Genomic DNA, 18,227 nt, shown 5'->3' on the forward strand with positions numbered 1-18,227 from the left:
TGCCAGCGCTCACCCTGGGAGACAGCGGTGACAGCTCAAGGAACTGGGTCCCTGCCACGTGGGAGAGCTGGGATTGAGTTCAGGCCCAGCACGGAGGTACTCGGGAGTGAACCAGCAGATGGGGGCAGTGCATACTTTCTCTGTCTCTCTTTCAAATAAATAAAAACGGTTTTGAAAAGAGGATGCCAGGTTTACATCTGATCACCTTGAAGGGAAGTCCGTTGATGTTTTACTTTCTTTCCCCACCAGGGACCTGTGGGAGTGCTCCCGGGTGGGGCGCCGGAGAGAAAGTGCTGCTGTTTGTGGTTAGGGTTTCATTCATTCTTTGCTGGAAATCTGGGTTGGGGGCAGGCACTTTCCTAGGCCTTTGGGGACTTGTGGTGAAGGAACGGTGCACACGCCCAGGAGTTATCGTGGGGGGGTATGGGGTGGGGGAGGGGTGCTCAGAGAACCCAGTGGTCGCTGGGCAGGGTGTGGCCTGGGAGGGCCCCCAGCAGGCAATCACCGGAGCCGGGGGCCAGGGAAGGTGGCGGGTGGGACTGAGAACAACAAGGGGTTCACTGGTTTACAGTCGGGACTTGGGGTTCTGGGCAGAGCAGAAGCAAAGGCCTGGGGCAGAGGAGTTGGTCGTGGGTTCGAGGAACCAAGCAAAGGACAGAGGCCCGCGCGTGCGCAGGATGGGGCTGGGCGGTGGCCAGGGCCAAGCCCCAGGCCCCCGGCCCTGGGGGTCTCTCCTGAAAGCCATGGGATGCCTTCAGGATCGCTGTTGTGTTTGTTGAGCGGGCGCGGGGCCATGCCGAGGTGAGGTTTAGGAAGGACTGTGGCTCCTCGGGACAGGTGAGGGGGTGGCTCCCACCCCAGCCTGGTGCTGAGACAGAGACCCCTGCTTCTCCACAGCCCATGTGCCTTCCACAGCCGTCACCGCCTTGATGCGCACCTCCTCTGCACGCAGCACCACCCCCAGGAGTTACCCAGTCCGTCGGGAGTCCTCCTGCCTCTCGGGCACGCAGCAGCCCAGCTCCCAGGCGCCTTCCCTGCTGTAGGCGTGGCCCAGGCCTAGAGGGATGAGAGCCCCAAGCCGGAGGAGCCGCCCTGGCCCACACTCTCAGCTCCCTGCTGGCTGAGCTCTTGGTACCACCTCGAGCTCCTTGAGCAGCCCGAACCTGCATCAGCTCTGCTTTCCCCAGCACATCCCTACTCCAGGGCTCCCAACAAAATTCCTGTTGCCCTGACAGTCATCCCAGAAAGGTCTCTGAGTGCCATTTGGGCATTGCGCTGCAGTGGGGTCAGTTACCGCTCGGATACACATCCCACATTGCAGGGCTGGTTCGAGTCCCAGCCACTCCGCTTCCCCTTTGTCTTCTGCTCCCTGATCATGCACCTGGGGAGGCAGCAGAGAACGGCCCAGGTACTTGGGTCCCTAGCTTCCATGTGGGAAACCTGTACGGAGTCTCATGCTCCTGGCCCCAGACCTGGCTGTTCTGGCCACCTGGGAAGTGAACCAGTGAGCAGAAGATTGCTCTCTCTCTCTCTCTCTCTCTATTGCACTCTGCTTTTCAAATAAATAATTAAAAAAAAAAAAAAAGCAAATCTGGGCTGGCACTGTGTCACAGCATGTAAAAAAAGCTGCCGCCTGCAACCCTGGCATCCCTTTTGGGCACTGGTTGTATCCCAGCCGCTCCACTTCTGATCCAGCTCCCTGCCAATGCACCTGGGAAAGCAGTGGAGGATGGCCCAAGTGCTTGGGCCCCTGCACTCACGTGGGAGATCCGGATGAAGCTGCTGCCTTCCGTCTGGCCCAGCTCTGGCCGTTGTGGCCATTTAGGGAGTGAACCAGAGGCTAGAAGACCTCTCTCTCTTTCTCTTTCTCTCTCTCTGTCTCTCTCTCTCTTGGTATCTCTCCCTCTCTAACTCTGCCTTCCAAGTAAATAAAATAAATCTTTTAAAAAAAATTTTAAAAAACAAGTCAAGGACTTAGACAGCAAAGGTGGGGGTTGAGGAACTTGATCAAATAGCAAATATCAAGGGCGACCAAGCATCAAACTGGGCAAGGGTTTTGATAGGATTGGACCAGGCAGACTGACCACAACAGGGCTCAAGGATGAGGCCGCGAGGCCTGGTGGAAAAGGGCCTTGGAGGGGCTGGTGCTGTGGTGCAGTGGGCAAAGCCATTGCCTGTGGCACCAGCATCCCAGCATCCCACACGGGCGCTGATTCTAGTCCCAGCTGCTCCAATCCAGCTCTCTGCTATGGCCTGAGAAAGCACCGGAAGATGGCCCAAGTCCTCGGGCCCCTGCACCTGCGTGGGAGACCCAGAAGAAGCTCCTGGCTCCTGGCTTCAGATTAGCTCAGCTCTGGCAGTACTGGCTATTTGGGGAGTGAACCAGTGGATGTAAGCTATCTCTCTCTGTCCTTCTCTCTGTCTGTAACTCTGCTTCTCAAATAAATAAATAAATAAATATTTAACAACAACAAAAAAGAGGACTTGGAGGAGCCTCCCCGAGGTGTGGTCACAGAGGGACTGCCGCCGCCCCCTCAGGCGCTCAGGAGCGTGATTTTCAGGCTCTCCAAGTGCAGCCCCCCGCTGTGCCCTGCCTGCCCAGGTGTGGTGAGACCAGCCTGCAGGGCCAGCTCTGCCCCCACTGGGCCGCTTCAGTCAGACAGCGAGCAAAGTGGGAATTTGGGGATGGCAGCCCTGGCATTGACCGTGACTCACTGAACGACCTTGCACCAGTCCCTTACCTGCTCTGGGCCTCCGTGTGCTGGGCTGAGGTGGAGCCTGACCATGCCAGGTGCCCACGGGGCAGGGCGGTGGAGAGGATGAAGAGCGTTCCGCCACCTGTGGGGGTGTCTGTCGGCCTTTGTCTGAAGCAGCCGCAAAGGTGGGAGAAGCGCATGTCTGCCTTCAACTGCTTTCCGAGAAGAACACTGCTCGGGTTATCACCAAGTTACAAGCGGTTTATGAGGCTTTGACAAAATAGAAACCACATGAGTCGCGTGAAGTTCATTTCGGGGGACTGGGGGCTCTGGGGCTCACCTCCCGTGGCAAAAATCTCCACAGTAGCAGACCAGGCACAACCAACGTGACGTATGTGCTCCAAAAAGCTCTGTCCCGCTCACTGAGGGAGCTAACCCCGGGCCCGGCCAGAAAACAAACAGTGACCGATGCGAGCCGTGCTGGTTTTCATTGCAGAGCCTCGTCGTCAGCTCAACATTTCCCACGTCGACCATGCCAGGAGCCTGCTCTGACGTTAGCAGCAGCAGCGATTTCTCTTTAAAACTGGTTAATGATTCTCTCTGGTCATCCTGAGCGTCCAGCCTCTATTTATTTATTATTTAATTACTTTTTATTTTCTATTTATTTTTTACTATCTGCAAAGATACTTATTGTAGTAGAAAAACTTGGAAAGAACCTTAATGTCCAGCCTCTATTTAAATACAAAATAATTGTAAAAATGCAGCCTGAGGCATGACCTTTCTCAAAGCGTTTATTTATTTGAGAGGCAGAGAGACAAGCCAGAGAGAACTCCCATTAGCTGGTTCCCTTCCCAGATGCCTGCAACAGCATTGTTCCAGGCGGCCTGGGCTGAAGCCAGGAGTTAGGTATTTAATCCAAATTCCACGTGGATCCCACGTGGGTGGCAGGGACCCAGCCACTTGAGCCATCACCACTACCTGCTAGGATCTAGCTGGAAGCTGGAATCAGGAGTGGAGTCTGGACTCGAAACCAGGTACTACACGGGATGTGGGAGTTCCAACCGTGTCCTAACTGCTAGGTGAAACGCTCGCCCAGTCATAACTGCCCACCCCCCTTGCCACACGGCTAAATGTGTTATTGATGGTTTGGGAGGCAGTGCCATTGCGCAAATAATTCCTAGTGGGGCCAGAGTTTGACGTTGAACGTGCTATTGGAAAACGCCCTTGCACCTCCGGGCCGGATTAAAACTACATTTCCCAAAGGCCCCCGCGGCTCCCCGCCTTTTCTCCCACCCCTTCCGGTTTTACCACCAGGCTCCGCCCCCGCCCTGCTCTCTGGCCAATAATGGCCTCACCGTTCCCTTCCGGCGTAAATAGGATGAGGGCGGGAACGTTTCAGGAGTCGCGGGGTTGGCCGTGTGGGCCGGGTTTGGTCTTTGGAGCCGGAGACGCAGATTCGCTGTGACGGTGCGGCCGGAGCTAGTCCAGGCGGGAGTCAGTATTTGGGGCGAGAGGTTCGCCACTGGTCCAAAGAAGACCTGAAGGAAGACGGCGTCAGTGTCCGCCGCGACTCCTGCCCAGTCCCCTCTTCGGTGTTTTCCTTCAGGAAATGAATCTGTCGCCGACACTCGAGAGTCCAGTGACTCGGCAGGAGAAGATGGCGACCGTGTGGGATGAGGCCGAGGTGGGCACCGGGGACGCTGGGGCTCCCGGAGCTGGGTCCCCGCTGCGTGACTCCTGGGCGGTCGGGGAAGAGGGGGCTGAGGATCCAGGTCTGGCCCCGTCCCGGGGGATGGGAGAGCGTGGGATGTGGGCAGGGGTCCCGACTCCTTCCTCCAGGGTGTACGGATGGGGAACCAGGCTGTGAGTGAGAACGCGGGATGCCTGTTGTGAGTACGAGGACATGCGTACATAAAAAGTCATTTTTAACAGCAAGATGGAATTGGAGAGGAGGTGCTCAAGATGTCCACAGAGGAGATCATCCAGCGCACACGGCTGCTGGACAGCGAGATCAAGGTGGGCGCCAGGCCCGGCGCGGGCAGCGCAGCCCTCGGATCCTTCCTTCTCGGCGCCCTCGGGGGAGGCACGGGGCCCGCGGCCTCTCCTGGGCCCAGGAGAGCAGTGGGGGGCCGGGGGGAGGAGCCAGGCCGGAGGGGTGCTGTTTAAGGGTCCTGCCCAGGAGTCCGTCTTCCAGTAAACCCCCGTGTTCCAGATGAGTAAACTGAGGCTGGGAGAGCCGCACTCCCAGGAGGTGCCCAGCCCTTACCAAGAGGCAGCGCCCGTGTCTGCTGACTTCTAGGCCTGCTTTTCCCAGGGTTGCAGAACTTCACGGGGTCTCCAAAACTGGCCTCTTGTGTCGACTTGGGCTGGGTGTGGACAGAGGCAGGCCTGGCCCCTGGGTCCCCAGGGCCGCCTGGACCTCCCCAGTCCCTGGGCCCTGCCATGGCCGAGCCGGGGGTGAGGATTCGCGTCTCCTCGTCCTCATCCCAGATCATGAAGAGCGAAGTGTTGCGCGTCACCCACGAGCTCCAAGCCATGAAGGACAAGATCAAGGAGAACAGCGAGAAGATCAAAGTGAACAAGACCTTGCCGTACCTCGTCTCCAACGTCATCGAGGTGTGTGTGTATGTGGAGGGGCAGAGAGGGGGTCAGCGAGCCCCTGGGGGGACTGTGAGGGAGAGACTGGAGGCCAAATTGCATGTTAGTGCCTCCCCGCCTGGGGCCCCCTGCCTGGATGTGGGTTCTGGGAAGGCCCTGGAGACCTCCCGTGTCCCCTTTTTATTGACGTTTGGGGGTAGATAAGTTCTGTGCGGAAAAGCAGCACCTGGAGAGAAGAGGTCACCACGCCCTCCCGCCCATCAGCCGCACCTGTGCTGGGCTCCGGGCACCCCTGGCCGGCCCTGCAGGTGTTGGGCATGGTCTCAGCTGTGGGCGCGACGGGCGTGGGGAGGGCCAGGGGCTGAGCGTCTTCTGCTTTTAGCTGCTGGATGTTGATCCTAATGACCAAGAGGAGGACGGTGCCAATATCGACCTGGATTCCCAGAGGAAGGGCAAGTGTGCCGTGATCAAAACCTCCACACGACAGGTGAGGCCGGCCCGGCGGTGGGACGACAGGAGGGCGGGGCTGTGTGTGGGGGACAGGACCCCGGGGGGCTGTACTGAGGACAGCAGCCGAGAGAGCACCTGCCATCTTTCCCGCAGACGTACTTCCTGCCTGTGATTGGGTTGGTGGATGCCGAAAAGTTGAAGCCAGGAGACCTGGTGGTGAGTGGTGCCGGAGCCCAGGCAGGGCCCCTCCAGCAAGGTTTCTTGCGCGGACTAGCTGAGCCCCTGCTCCAGTCCCGGGTCCCTGGGGCTCTGCATCTCGGCCACTTCCTGTTTGATTCTTGTGTTGTCCAGCTCTGTAGCTTTTCACGCCACGGAGACCTGCCCCCCCCCCAGCCAGCGGTGAGGTAGGTCTTGAAGACCTTGTGCTGTGTCCTCAGGGTGTGAACAAAGACTCCTACCTGATCCTGGAGACCCTGCCCACAGAGTACGACTCCCGGGTGAAGGCCATGGAGGTGGACGAGAGGCCCACCGAGCAGTACAGCGACATCGGGGGCCTGGACAAGCAGATCCAGGAGGTGAGGGGACCCGGTGTTCCCTCACATCACTCACCGGAGCATCCCCGGCCCGTGCCCCTGGCTGTCAGAGTGTCCTAGGGAGGAAATGGCGGGGGGTGCCGGGTGACAGGTGGGAAACAGATCCGGACAGGTCAGAGGACTCGCCCGGGACCACGGAAAATTAGCGCCAAAACCAGGACAGGAGCTCGGGTTCCTAGTTCATGTCCAGTGTCTCTGTGCCTTCCACAGCTGTTCTCAGGCCGTAGTCAGCGTTGGTGGTGGTGAGCGTTCTGTGTCCCCATGACAGGGAGGAAGGAGAGGGCTCTGTCGCAGAGTCGGAGTAGGAGGGGTGCCGCTGTGAGGGGGCAGTAGGCACTCTCAGTTGTCCCTCTCCTCACCTTGGACTTCATCCCTGTAGCTGGTGGAGGCCATCGTCCTGCCAATGAACCACAAGGAGAAGTTTGAGAACTTGGGGATCCAGCCTCCTAAGGGGGTGCTGATGTACGGGCCCCCAGGTACTGGGAAGACCCTGCTGGCCCGGGCCTGTGCTGCACAGACCAAGGTGAGTCCCCTAGGAGTGGGAGGAGGAGGCAGGCAGGAGCTGGAGTCCTGCCAGCTGGGCTCTGGGGCCCCTCGTGCCTTTGGCCTGACCCTGCCACCCCTCCCCAGGCCACCTTCCTGAAGCTGGCTGGCCCCCAGCTGGTGCAGATGTTCATCGGAGACGGTGCCAAGCTGGTCCGGGACGCCTTTGCCCTGGCCAAGGAGAAAGCGCCATCTATCATCTTCATTGACGAGCTGGATGCCATTGGCACCAAGCGGTGAGGCGGCGGGGGCGGGGGTGGGGGCGGGGGCAGGGCGTGCGGGGCCTCGCCTCTCACCCGGGCTGAGCGCCAGCTTGCTCACCCTGTCCGCGTCTCTCCTCTCCGGCTTCCCCGCGTCCGTTCACTTCTTAGCCGCCAGCGTGTTCCTTTCAGGACAGTCTGGTCACCTCACTCACATGTCGCCGTAGTCCCTTACACAAGCGACCTGTTGCAAAGCCTTCCTGGGCCTCCAGCCTGCTCCCTGGTGCCAAGGCTGGACTGGCCGTATCCCGCGATGCCAGTGTGTGGCTGCCCCCCCGGCTCCCCTCCAGCCTTGTCCGGCACCTGTCTCCCCGCCGCCCCGGCTCGAGGCCCCCTCCTCCGTGTCCTGTCGGTTCGCACACTGGCTCCTCCCCTGCCGCTGCTTTCGGCCTTCAGCTCTCGGCATCAGGGATGCGTCCTTGGGGTGCCTGCCTGGGCTCCTGTGTCCACTGCAAGTGGGCTGCTCCCTGTTTGCTGGGCGTCAGCTCAGTTTGCAGTCACACATTCACCAGCTACCACCCAGACACTGGCTGCTTCTGCTCCCTGTTGTTTTTTGGAAGATTTTTTTTATTTACGTGAGAGACATGGTTACACACAAGGGAGAGACAGAGAGAAAGGTCCTTCATCCGCTGGTTCACTCCCCAAATGGCCACAGTGGAGCCAGGAGCTTCCTGCAGGTCTCCCACATGGGTGCAGGGGCCCAAGCATTTGGGCCATCTTCTGCTCTCCCAGGCCATCAGCAGGGAGGTGGATTGGAAGTGGAGCAGCCAGGACTTGAACTGGCGCCCTTATGGGATACTGGCACCGCAGGCAGATGCTTATCCTACTGCACCATAGTGCCGGCCCCTCTGCTCCCTGTTTTATCCTCAGCCCAGCACCAGCTCCCAGGGGTCTCTCCAGGCCCTGAATGTGGCACCCAGTGAGTACTGAGCCCCTCTGTGTGCCAGTCCCTGGGCTGGGGCCCAGATCCAGGAGCCATTTCCCTGCCCTGGACAGGAACGGTTAGGCTTCCGATGGTGAAGGGGCAGGCTCTGCCCACGCTGGGGCCTCGCCAGTGACTCCGCCTCCTGTGCGCCCCAGCTTTGACAGTGAGAAGGCGGGGGACCGGGAGGTGCAGAGGACGATGCTGGAGCTCCTGAACCAGCTGGACGGCTTCCAGCCCAACACCCAAGTGAAGGTGAGCGGCGCCTCCGGGGGACGGCGAGCCCCGCGCGGGAGCTGGGGCGCGAGAGCCGGCACCTGGGCGACGCCCTGGGCCCCCTCTGCCTGTTGAACACCGTGGCGGTGCCCGTCCGTGAACACCTGCCTAGTTCAGGTGCTGCTGCTCTGCCTCAGGTCATCGCAGCCACTAACAGGGTGGACATCCTGGACCCCGCCCTGCTGCGCTCGGGCCGCCTGGACCGCAAGATCGAGTTCCCCATGCCCAACGAGGAGGCCCGGGCCAGGATCATGCAGATCCACTCCCGGAAGATGAACGTCAGGTGAGCGGGGCTGAGCGGCAGGTGCCGGGCCCGCGCGGGCCAGGAGGGCGCCTCTGTCTCTCCTCTCGGTACTGCTTCCCTGCCTCGGCATCTGCCCCTGTACACGCACCCAGCCTCCGTTCCGCCCCAGCTGCCGGCGACAGCATCTTGTGGAGGCTGGGGCCTCAAGTCTGGGCGCTCAGCTCCTGTTCCTTTCCCCAACCTGGAGCGCCAGGCCCAGAGGTGCTGTTTGCTGTCCACACACACCCCCCGCCCCCGCCCGCAGCAGCGGTGAGCACAGCCCAGCGTGGCTTGGGACAGTCTCGCCCGGGGCCAGACCTCCTGAGCTCAGATCTGCACCACCTTGAGCAGGTGGCCTAGCAGTTCTCAGCCTGTTTCCTTACTTGGGACTTGGGGATAGCAGCAGCGACCTGAGGCTGTGGCAAGGACTAGATGTGACGAGCATGGTGCTCAGCACGTGACGGGGCACTGTGAGATCAGCTTTGCTCTCTGCCACCCACTGCTCCCCTGGCTCAGGCCCCGCCAGCCTCTGGAGTGTCAGATGGCAACTTCTAGAAGCTAGAGTTGCAAAGACACTAGAAATAACCTGATCTCCCTTGTCTCCTCGGTCCCCACTCCCCACCGTGTGCCAAGGGGAAAGGCAGACTGGTATGGGACTTGCTCCCCTCAGGGCAGGAGGACTGCGTATTGATGGGGCACGGGAGGGCGTCCGCCCCTTGCAGCCCTTCCCCAGGAGTAGCTGAGCCCTGTGGCGTCTCCTTTCCCCAGTCCTGACGTCAACTACGAGGAGCTGGCCCGCTGCACGGATGACTTCAACGGGGCCCAGTGCAAGGCCGTGTGTGTGGAGGCGGTGAGTGGTCAGGCGAGGTGGGCGGTGGAGACTGTAGAGGGGGAGAGGCTGGGACGGCCCAGGCCGGGGGTGCAGGGGCCCCCTACAGCCTTGTGTCCTGGCTGCAGGGCATGATCGCACTGCGCAGGGGCGCCACGGAGCTCACCCACGAGGACTACATGGAGGGCATCCTGGAGGTGCAGGCCAAGAAGAAAGCCAACCTGCAGTACTACGCGTAGCGGCGCCCCGGCCTGCCCTGCTCCCTCGTTGGCCAGTTTGTAATAAAGGTGGTTTTGGGTCCCTGCCACTTGTCTGCCGCGCCTTCCCTGGGCTCTGGGTGGAGTGGGGCTCACGCAGGAGACCCTGCCCAGGGCTGCAGTCTGGAAACCTCGGGGGCCCTGGGCCCGCAGCAGTCGTCAGGGCGAGGCTGCGGTGGCTGCAGCTGTTGCTGGGGTCTTGGGCCCCTCCCACAGTCCTCTCCTCCCACCTCTGAGCTTCAGGCTGTGGCTCTGCAGCTGCAGGGTGGATGGCCTGAACGGAAGCCAGCCTTGCCTTTTTGCGTGCTGGGTCCCCGGCCCAGTCTTGGCTCCTGTAAAGCCAGGCTTTGGGGGTTTGATCCCTGACACCTCTGGCTGTGTTCTGGCCCCTGGGCCTGCTGCTTCTCCACGCGCCTCTACTTCTAAGGACAGGATCCGCCGAGGGCCCTTAGCTGCATCGTACGTTGTCCTGCGTTCGCTCCCAGCCTGCACCCGTCACAGCAGCATGCCCGCCTCACCCCTGAGCTAGCAAGGCCCACCATTAATTGTGCAGGTCTTATGCAGTGTTATCTGTGTCCGAGCCACCTCCAGCAGGCCCCCCCATCTCATACACAGGCTTAAACAGCTGGGCCAGGATCACACCGCTCTCAGGTTGGTCTGGCTGGGATGCCAACCCTGGGCCCAGAAGCAGCCTGCCCCCCAGGGGGCTCACAGCCCACTGAGTGGCCTCTCCGGGGAGCAGCCTTCAGGACTCATTGGTGCTACTCGCCAGGAAGTCCCCTCCCTTCCCCTTCCGAGGTGGACGTGACCACAGCAGGCTCCTGACCACCCCGCCTCCCTGTGGGGGCATCTCCCTCCCAGCCCAGGGCATCACGCTCTGCCCCCAGGGCCCGGCAGCAAAGCCGGTGCTTCTGATCTGTGCCTGCCCCAGGCGGGGCTGCCCCCACCCCTGCCTCCCTGGTTCCCACACGGGACAGTCGCTCCTCCTGGCCTTGAGACCAGGTGAACCTGTGGGTGTCCCCCTCACCGATCGTGGCTTCCTCGTATGTAACACTGGGGCCTCCTGTCCATGTGCGCCTGTGGGGGTTGGGGGGGCTGGCGGACACTGTGGGGTCACTGCTTGATCCGTCAGGCCCGGGCTCATTAGGGGTTGGAGACAGTTTCCAGGTGTGTCAGGACTGTGGGGAGCAGAGAGTCCAGCCCTTGTAAATGCTTTGCGGGGAACACGAGAGCCAGGCGCTCCCAGCTAGGAACAGCTCTGGCGTGGCTTTCTCACCCACTAGGCCAGACCCCATGCATAGTGCCGAGCCTGCTGAAAGGCGGCCTGGCTGGCGTGGACGGGAACGAGGGGGCCGGGACGCTCTTGATGGCACAGTGAGGAAGCAGTGCCCCCCAGTGCCTAATGTTGCTCTTACAATGGAGGAATCGTCTGGCTCTCTCCCCCCAACCTTTTTTTTTTTTTTTTTTTTAAGATTTATTATTTCCTTTCTTTTTAAATGAACAAAAGTAACCTTATTGAGGTCAAAGTTGGAGATGACTTTCTTGATTAAATCATTGGGGTAGGGCTGGGTTGGTGAGTCTAGAAGACAAAGCCCATGTCCTGGAGGGTGCTGGGGGCTGTGCTGGCACGGTGCCAGGCTGGTGCAGCGCTCAGCCACTCAGGACACAGGCCAGGCTCAGCGAGGTGCCCGAGGGGTGCTGTGCAGCCGGGGCCTGGCCGAGCCGTGAGACCGGGGAAGAGAGGCAGCCAGCGCGTAGACAGTATTTATTTGTATCTTATCCGTAGAACACGTATTTACAGAAAGACGGAGCCACCACGGAACTGCCGTGGAACCATTCAGACCCTCTCACTTCTCCAAGAACCCACAGTCCAGCGCGGGGCCAGAGCCTGGCTGTGGAATGGGCCAGCTGAGTACCTGGGCGTCAGCCAAGGGAAATAGCTGGGGATTATGGCTTCAGCATTCTTCCAGAGCACATTCCTGAGCGCTGACAGCACGGAGCCCTCGCCACCCCCACCGTGCCCCTAATCCCAGCGGGCGAGGACAAGGGGCCCGAGCAGGGCAGGGCGGCCACGGGTCGTGCCCTTCCTGCTCCGAGAGTGTCTGCCGGGCCCCGGGGCTGGCAGGAGCGTCCCTGAGCTGGACTGGGAGGCCTCTCTGGCCTGGGGCTGCTCGCTGCCCTACAGGCTGCTGCTTGGCGGCTAGAGGTGGCAGGAGCTGCTGGCACTGCCAGGGAGCGCTCACTGGGGAACAGGAGCCGGCCAGGGCGGGCAGCCCACTCAGCGCGGCAGGACTGGGCCCAGCAGGGCGCCAGCAGCCCCTGCCCCTCCTTTCTTTGGCTGTAGAGGTTGGGGTGGGGGGAGCCAGGAACAGACACAGCAGAGAGGAGCTGCCCAGGCCTAGGGGCCTGAGGTCCCAGCAGGAGGCGGGACAGCCGTGGGTCCCCTGCGCCCTGAGCAACTCGGCTGTTCTCACTCCTTTTGGGGTCCTGGCGGGGCGAGGCCTCTGCTTGCACCCAATGCTGTTCCTCACCGGTCACCGCAGGAGGCACCGGCTGACAGGGTCACGAGAGAAGACCCCGGGGCGGGGAGGGGGGCTGGAGGCAGGCACTGCCCTGGGCGCAGGGCACAGGGGTCACAGTGTCGGTCTCTCTCTCACACACACACACACCCCTCCGGCACACACGGATGCCACACGCACGCCTCCCGCTGCTCCGGTCGGAGGCTGGCTGGCTCTCTGTGCTCACACACACTGTCAAAGTGAACCCAAGTCTCTTATTGCTGGGCGGGGCGGGGCGGGGCGCGGGGAGGGCTACTCCACGAAGAGCGAGAACAGCACCATCACCACGATGCCCGTGCAGAGCAGGAGCACTTGCTGCAGGGAGTGCCTGTGGGCAGACGGGCCGGTCAGGGAGGTGCCGCTGGCGGGCAGCGGGTCGCGGCCGGACGCTCCTCCCCGGCCTGGCGGGCCACTCACCACGGGTCGTCTTCCTCCAGGAGGTCGGGCAGCACGTTCACCAGCGCGATGTAGAGGAAGCCCCCGGAGGTGAAGGGCAGGATCCAGGCCACCGTCTCCTCTGTGTCGGGAGGACGCCCGGGGCGCCTATGAGCCCAGGGGACGGAAGGTGCCCCACCCCCTCCCACGGGAGAGCCCACGGCAGACCCCGGCCTGACGCCAGCAGCAGGGCGGCCATGCCCTTTGGCTGGCGTCTCTCTGCTGACCACCCACCGTGCCCGTACCTACTCCCTTAGGGGACTGCGTACAGATGGCGAAGCAGGCGCCCAGCAGGCCCCCCAGCGCCGTGGAGAGCTGCAGCTTGGCCGCGCTCCATCGGTCAAAGCCGGCCCGGAGCAGGATGGCGAAGTCGCCCACCTGAGAGGAGGTGCGGATGCTCACCCGGGGCCCCAGCTGGCCAGACGCTCACCCCTACCCCGCCCCCTGCCCTGCCCTGCCCTGGCCCTCCTGGGCAGCCCAGGGTCCTCCGCGGCCGCCCTCGCCCTCGGGGCACGCACCTCATGGGGAATCTCGTGCAGGAGGATGGCCATGGTGGTCAGGAGCCCGATCTGCAGGGAGGGGGGGCTTCAGTCTGTGGCCTGGGCACAAGCGGGCCCACACGTTCCCTAAAGACCTGCTGTGGCCAAGCTCCTGGCTACGGGGAATACAGCGACTACAGGCACAGGCCCTGCACTCGCAAAGCTCCGGGCCTGGAGGGAGACGCGTCCCGGCAAACCACTTGGGGAACTGTGCTCCTCCCTGCTGGGTGCCTCGGGGGAGGACTGGGACCTCACTGGGGGGGGGTCAGCAAGGCCTCCTTGGGGGAGTTAAGCCAAGCCCGAAGCCTGAGTTGTCGTCTGTCCAGAGTGCGAGGAAGCACATTCCAGACAGCAGGGACAGTGTGAGGTGGCAAAGAGCTCGGCTGGTCAAGAACAGGCAGATGGCTAGGACCAGGGCGCCGGGGCCAGAGGGAGGGGACGGAGGGAGAAGCATCGGGAAGCAGGCAGGGGCCAAGCCCCGCAGCTGGGCAGCAAGAAGTGCCGGAAACAAAAGGTGCGGGGAGACCCTGGGGCGGAGCAAAGAGCGGAGGGGAGCAGGTGGGCTGGGGGCCCTCTCGGGGGTCACTGTGGAACTGCCTGGCCGCCCCCTGCCCGGGCCCTCGCTCACCTTCTTGCTCACGAGGAAGCTGGCGGCCACAGCCAGCCCATGGGTGAAGTTGTCTATGGTGTTGGCCAGCAGGTTGAGATAGCCGCTGACCTGGGGGTGGGGGGGAGAAAGCTGGGCTGAGCCCCCACCCCCACCCCGGCTCGCGTCGCTGCGGCAGGAAAGGGCCCTGAGCGGGCCACTCACTTTGACGCTCCGGACCACGGCTCTCAGGCCGGGCTCTGCAGCCGGCTGGGCCAGACAGTGGCCTCCGCTGAGCGCGGCAGTAGCAGCAGCAGTAGTGGGGTCTTTGCTGGGGGCCTAGGGCCGGGAAAAGGAGGGAGAGGTGACATTAGATGCCCCCCACTGAGCCAGGGTAGACACAGGGAGGGGAGAGATGAAGAGAGACAGGGAGCCCCTCTCTGGCTACACTCATCCACTGCTCCGTCAGCCGGGTGCCCCCCAAACGTAACCCACACTGCCCCGCTGCTGTCACTGCCGTCTGTCATGACAGCGATGTGTCACCAGTCCCCAGAGCCTCCCAGAGAAGCTGGCCCGGCCTCCCACAGCTCCCAGGAGAAAGGCCTGAGACCCTGTCTTCGGGCTCACCTCAGAACCCTCCAGGCCCTGCCCCGGGGTTGGGGGCTCACCTGGCTGGTCCCCTCCTTCTCCTTGCTGTCCAGGAACATCTTCTCCAAGGCCAGGAAGGTCAGGAAGCCAGCGATGACCCAGAGCCCCAGCTGCTGTTGCTGCTGCAGGCTCTGCCCCTCGCCACCTGCAGGGGCAGCACTGACAGGGCCAGGCCAGGCCAGGGCCGTGGGAGGGGCCGTTTGCTATGGGGCTAAGTCCAGGGCTGTGACAGGGGCAGGGGAGGGCGGCCAGGACTGGCTGGCTGGGCATCGGGGCCCCAGGACTCCCACGGGGCTGGGGTGCTGGGACCGGAATGGTGACCCCCTCCCTCCCAGGCTCTCTCCCAGTCATCCTGCCAGATGGCCCCAGGGCCTAGGCCTGCGTGCCTGCTCCCGGCCTCACTCACCAGTGCTGGCGCTGCACGTGTAGGCCCAAGCCTCAGGTAGCAGGTGCAGAAATACATTGCCCAAGAGGCCCCCCAAGGCAAAGCTGAGCAGCTGCTTCAGGCGCCGAGCCCCGGCTACGAGGCAGAGATGCAGGGCTGGGGGCGCACCCTCTGGAGCCCCCGGCCTCACCTGTGCCCATCCAGCTCACCGGCTCTTTCTGGTTCACAGCCAGACCGTGAGCCTCCAAAAGGCTGGACGTGGGCAGCTGCCCTTCCCAGTTCCCCGTCCCCCAGGCCCAGCAGGACGCAGCCCGAGGAGCCGTGTGGAGCCACCAAGTGCGGCACAGCGCAGAGCCCCTCCCCCCACGCTGCGGACTCCTGACACGCAGTTTGCCCGTCTATCAAAGGCAGCTTGCAGGAATGAAGTGGCCACACGAACAGCAAGTACTCGTTAAAAGGGAAGTTCTCTCAGCCACTCACTTGCAGAGAAGTGGCAGATATTTGGGGACCTGTGCAGACTTGGGGTGTCCAGGGCTATAAGTGCATTAGGGGAGCCCTGTCCAACCCCTCAGTTTGATGGACCAACTGAAGCTTAAGGGGACAGCGGCAGCTGGGGGGGCTGCCCAAAGACCCTCTCTGAGCCTGGGCTTCCCACCTATAATCCAAGTGCACCCCACACTGGGCGCTGCAGGCTGCCCGGGGGGGAGGGAGTAAGCCGATGCACACTGGTCGCTGGGTCCCCATGAGGGCTTTGTGCCCAGCAGGGGCACCAGCCCTCCGCCCAGCACCTGGCCCGGGGTGTCCAGGACCATCTATGAAAGGAGCGACCCTGAGTCTGGCAAGCGGCACAAGCCTTTGGGACTACCCCCTCTGATGCATTCCTGGGGCCCCGGCTCTTAGCTATGATTCTCATTTTCTCTCTTTCTCCAGTAGAGGAATTTTAGCGGCACCCGCACAACCTTTCATTTTCAATGGCATGGTCCTTGTGAACAGGCAGCCCAGGCACATGGTGCCCAGGGTGGCCAAGAGCGCACCCCCCCCCCCCAGGCCCTGTGCGTGGCCAGGGAAGGGTGTCATGAGCAGCGGTGCTTTGCTAACCGCGGCTTCCCCAGCCCAGCAGGAGGCCTGCAAACCACCCCACCCCCACGCTCTCCCTGCACCGGGCGGCCTGCTTTATGTTGCTTTACACGGATCATTAGCTCAGTCATCTTCCCAAGGGTAGCTGCGAGGTGCATGCCACGATTATCCCCATTTTTAAAGGCAAGGAGACTGAACAGAGTGCAGTGACTTGTCTGATGCTACCTGGCTGCTAAGTGGCAGAGGCAGAGCCGGGATTTGAACCCAGGGAGCCTGGCATGTGTACCTCCAGCCACCGCAGTTGCACCGCAGTTGGTGACTGTCTGCTGATAGCAAGAGTAAGGGATGCCCGGATGAACTGGCCACACGGTGCCAAGCAACCAAGGTGAGGACACAGCCCCCGTCTCGGACACGTGGTGCGTCAGCCCCAGGCTGTCCTAAGGAGAGCAGCGGCCCTGGGGCAGGGTCACCCACCTTCTGAGCGCAGCATGCTCCCCATCTCCAGGGGGATGACAAGCAACGGGAAGACCCCGCTGAGCCCCACCATGAGGGAGCCCAGGAGCGAGCAGATCCAGGTGTCCAGTCTCTCTGCGCCCAGCAGGGCCCCCCAGGACTCGCTCTCCTTGTTGTCCAGGCGACAGGCCGCAGCAGCCCCCCGGCTCCGGAGGGCCGGCTGGGCACCCCCAGCCCCTCCCAGGAGATCCAGGACAAGGGCAGTGAGGAAGAGGAGCCTTCGGCCCGCCATGCCACAGCCAGAGAAGGGACATCCAGGCATGCCACGAGCTGAAAGACACAAAGGCCGCTTACGTGAGCTGCCAGCCTGGGCTGTGCACCTGCTCAGGCCACGCGGCGCCTCCCCGCCCCTCCCAGAGGCCATGGAATCCACCTGGGACCCGATGGTGGGCGCGCAGAGCAAGGGGGCTCTGCTCCACCGCACGCCGCACGCCGGCTCCCCAGGAGCAAACATTTTTTCCCTCTGAGCCAGCAGCAGGCAGCGGTGTAGCAGCGTGTCTGCCAGAGGCTACGCTTTCTCTGATGACAGGGTGAGGCTCTGGCTGGGCTCCATCCAGCCACCGGCCAGCCCGGCCCAGCTGGGTGTCTCTGGTTGCCAGGGGAGGCTGCGCCGCCAGCATGGGCCCAGGGTGAGGACAGCCCAGGGATGGAGGCTGCCACTGTCCAGCCAGATGGGGAGGCACAGGTGGGGGAGGCTGAGCAGCTGAGCCAGGACCCCCAGACCTGATCGTGATGAGCCCACGGCCCGGCAGGGCTGACAGGAGGTGGGGCTGGCGAGCAGGCTGCTCCTCCGCGAGATGCCCAAGTTTTACAGACTCAGAGAACTGGGGGCGAGCGCGGCCTTCCTGCCACGGTGGTCAGGGTGGGGTGGGCGAGAGGGCAGGTGGCCGGGCCAGCACGGCCCAGGCACAGAGAGGGGGCAGCCCGCAGGGACGTATCCGCTGGCGGATCACGGGGAATCAGTCACAGGATGGGGCCGTGCCTGACTCAACCAAGTGAGGAGTTCAGGCTGGAAACTCGGCGTGTGAGTCCGCCCTGACTTATGACCTTGACCTGGTTCGGCTCTGCCTCAGTTTCCTCACCGGCTGGGCTAGGGAGGGGCGCGGGAAGGCGGCTGCCCCTGGGAGGTGGAAAAGATGCCGATGTCCCGGGCGGGCTGGGGTGGGGGGCTCCGGGCCTTCGCTGTCCCAAGCCCCCGAGGATGGCACCGGCTGGGCTCCACCGGGGACCAGAGGCAGCCCCGGGCCAGGCCGAGTCCGGGCCGGGTCACCCAGAGGGGAAGGGACCCCAAGTTTGGGAGAGGAGCAGAAGAAGAGAGTCAGATGCAGGGGGTCAGCACGGGAGAGCGGGCGCAGGGAGCGAAGGCGGAGACCGGGAGCAAGTGTGGGCGGCAAGGGAGAGGAGTCCGAGGCAGGCAAGTTAAGTCGCGGGCTCCGGGAGAGGGGTCCGGCCCGACCGGGCGAGCCGCGCGGCTCGGGTCCGCGGTCACTCACCGTGCGGCGGCGGCGGCGGCGGCGCTCCAGGCGGCCCCGGCCATCCAGCTGCGGCGCCGCGCCCCGCCCCGGCTCGGCCCCGCCCGGCCCCGGCCGCCCGGCCCCCGGCCCGGAGCCGCCCCCCGCGCGCGGCCACGTCACACCGGGCCTGTCCGGAACCTGACGCGCTGCGCGCCGTGGGGCCTCGGGGGGCGGCGGCGGAGCGCGCTTCCGCCTCGCAGCCCTGGGGGACCCGAACGGCCAGCGCACTTCCGCTCGGGCCGGGCCACCGGGCGGCTAGGGGAAA

General features: G+C 63.1%; 2 protein-coding genes across 3 annotated transcripts; one reads left to right on the forward strand and one right to left on the reverse strand.

Moving 5' to 3' along the window:
• Positions 1-4,134: 4,134 nt before the first annotated feature.
• On the forward strand, positions 4,135-9,757 carry PSMC3 (proteasome 26S subunit, ATPase 3). The gene is made up of 12 exons (XM_002709095.6): positions 4,135-4,380; positions 4,629-4,712; positions 5,187-5,312; positions 5,677-5,781; positions 5,898-5,960; positions 6,182-6,319; positions 6,717-6,860; positions 6,968-7,116; positions 8,221-8,317; positions 8,476-8,621; positions 9,390-9,471; positions 9,579-9,757. Exons 1-12 carry the CDS (start codon positions 4,306-4,308, stop codon positions 9,687-9,689), a joined length of 1,320 nt encoding a protein of 439 aa, XP_002709141.1. The 5' UTR covers positions 4,135-4,305; the 3' UTR covers positions 9,690-9,757.
• A 1,700-nt stretch (positions 9,758-11,457) lies between these two features.
• SLC39A13 (solute carrier family 39 member 13) lies at positions 11,458-18,227 on the reverse strand. 2 transcript variants are annotated; one of them, XM_002709093.6, is made up of 10 exons: positions 17,942-18,220; positions 16,410-16,718; positions 14,880-14,993; positions 14,494-14,618; positions 14,051-14,164; positions 13,868-13,957; positions 13,219-13,269; positions 12,946-13,078; positions 12,683-12,782; positions 11,458-12,593 (listed from the first exon to the last, which is right to left on the reverse strand). In XM_002709093.6, exons 2-10 carry the CDS (start codon positions 16,708-16,710, stop codon positions 12,518-12,520), a joined length of 1,104 nt encoding a protein of 367 aa, XP_002709139.1. In that variant the 5' UTR covers positions 16,711-16,718; positions 17,942-18,220; the 3' UTR covers positions 11,458-12,517. The 2 variants fall into 2 exon arrangements, with proteins under 2 accessions (XP_002709139.1, XP_069926726.1); XM_070070625.2 differs by lacking the exon at positions 11,458-12,593 and having other exon boundaries at positions 12,688-12,782; positions 12,950-13,078; positions 17,942-18,227.

This window comes from Oryctolagus cuniculus, chromosome 1, assembly GCF_051225735.1.
Source record: "Oryctolagus cuniculus isolate XC-2025 breed Fujian yellow rabbit chromosome 1, ASM5122573v1, whole genome shotgun sequence".
Classification (NCBI taxonomy): Eukaryota; Metazoa; Chordata; class Mammalia; order Lagomorpha; family Leporidae; genus Oryctolagus; species Oryctolagus cuniculus.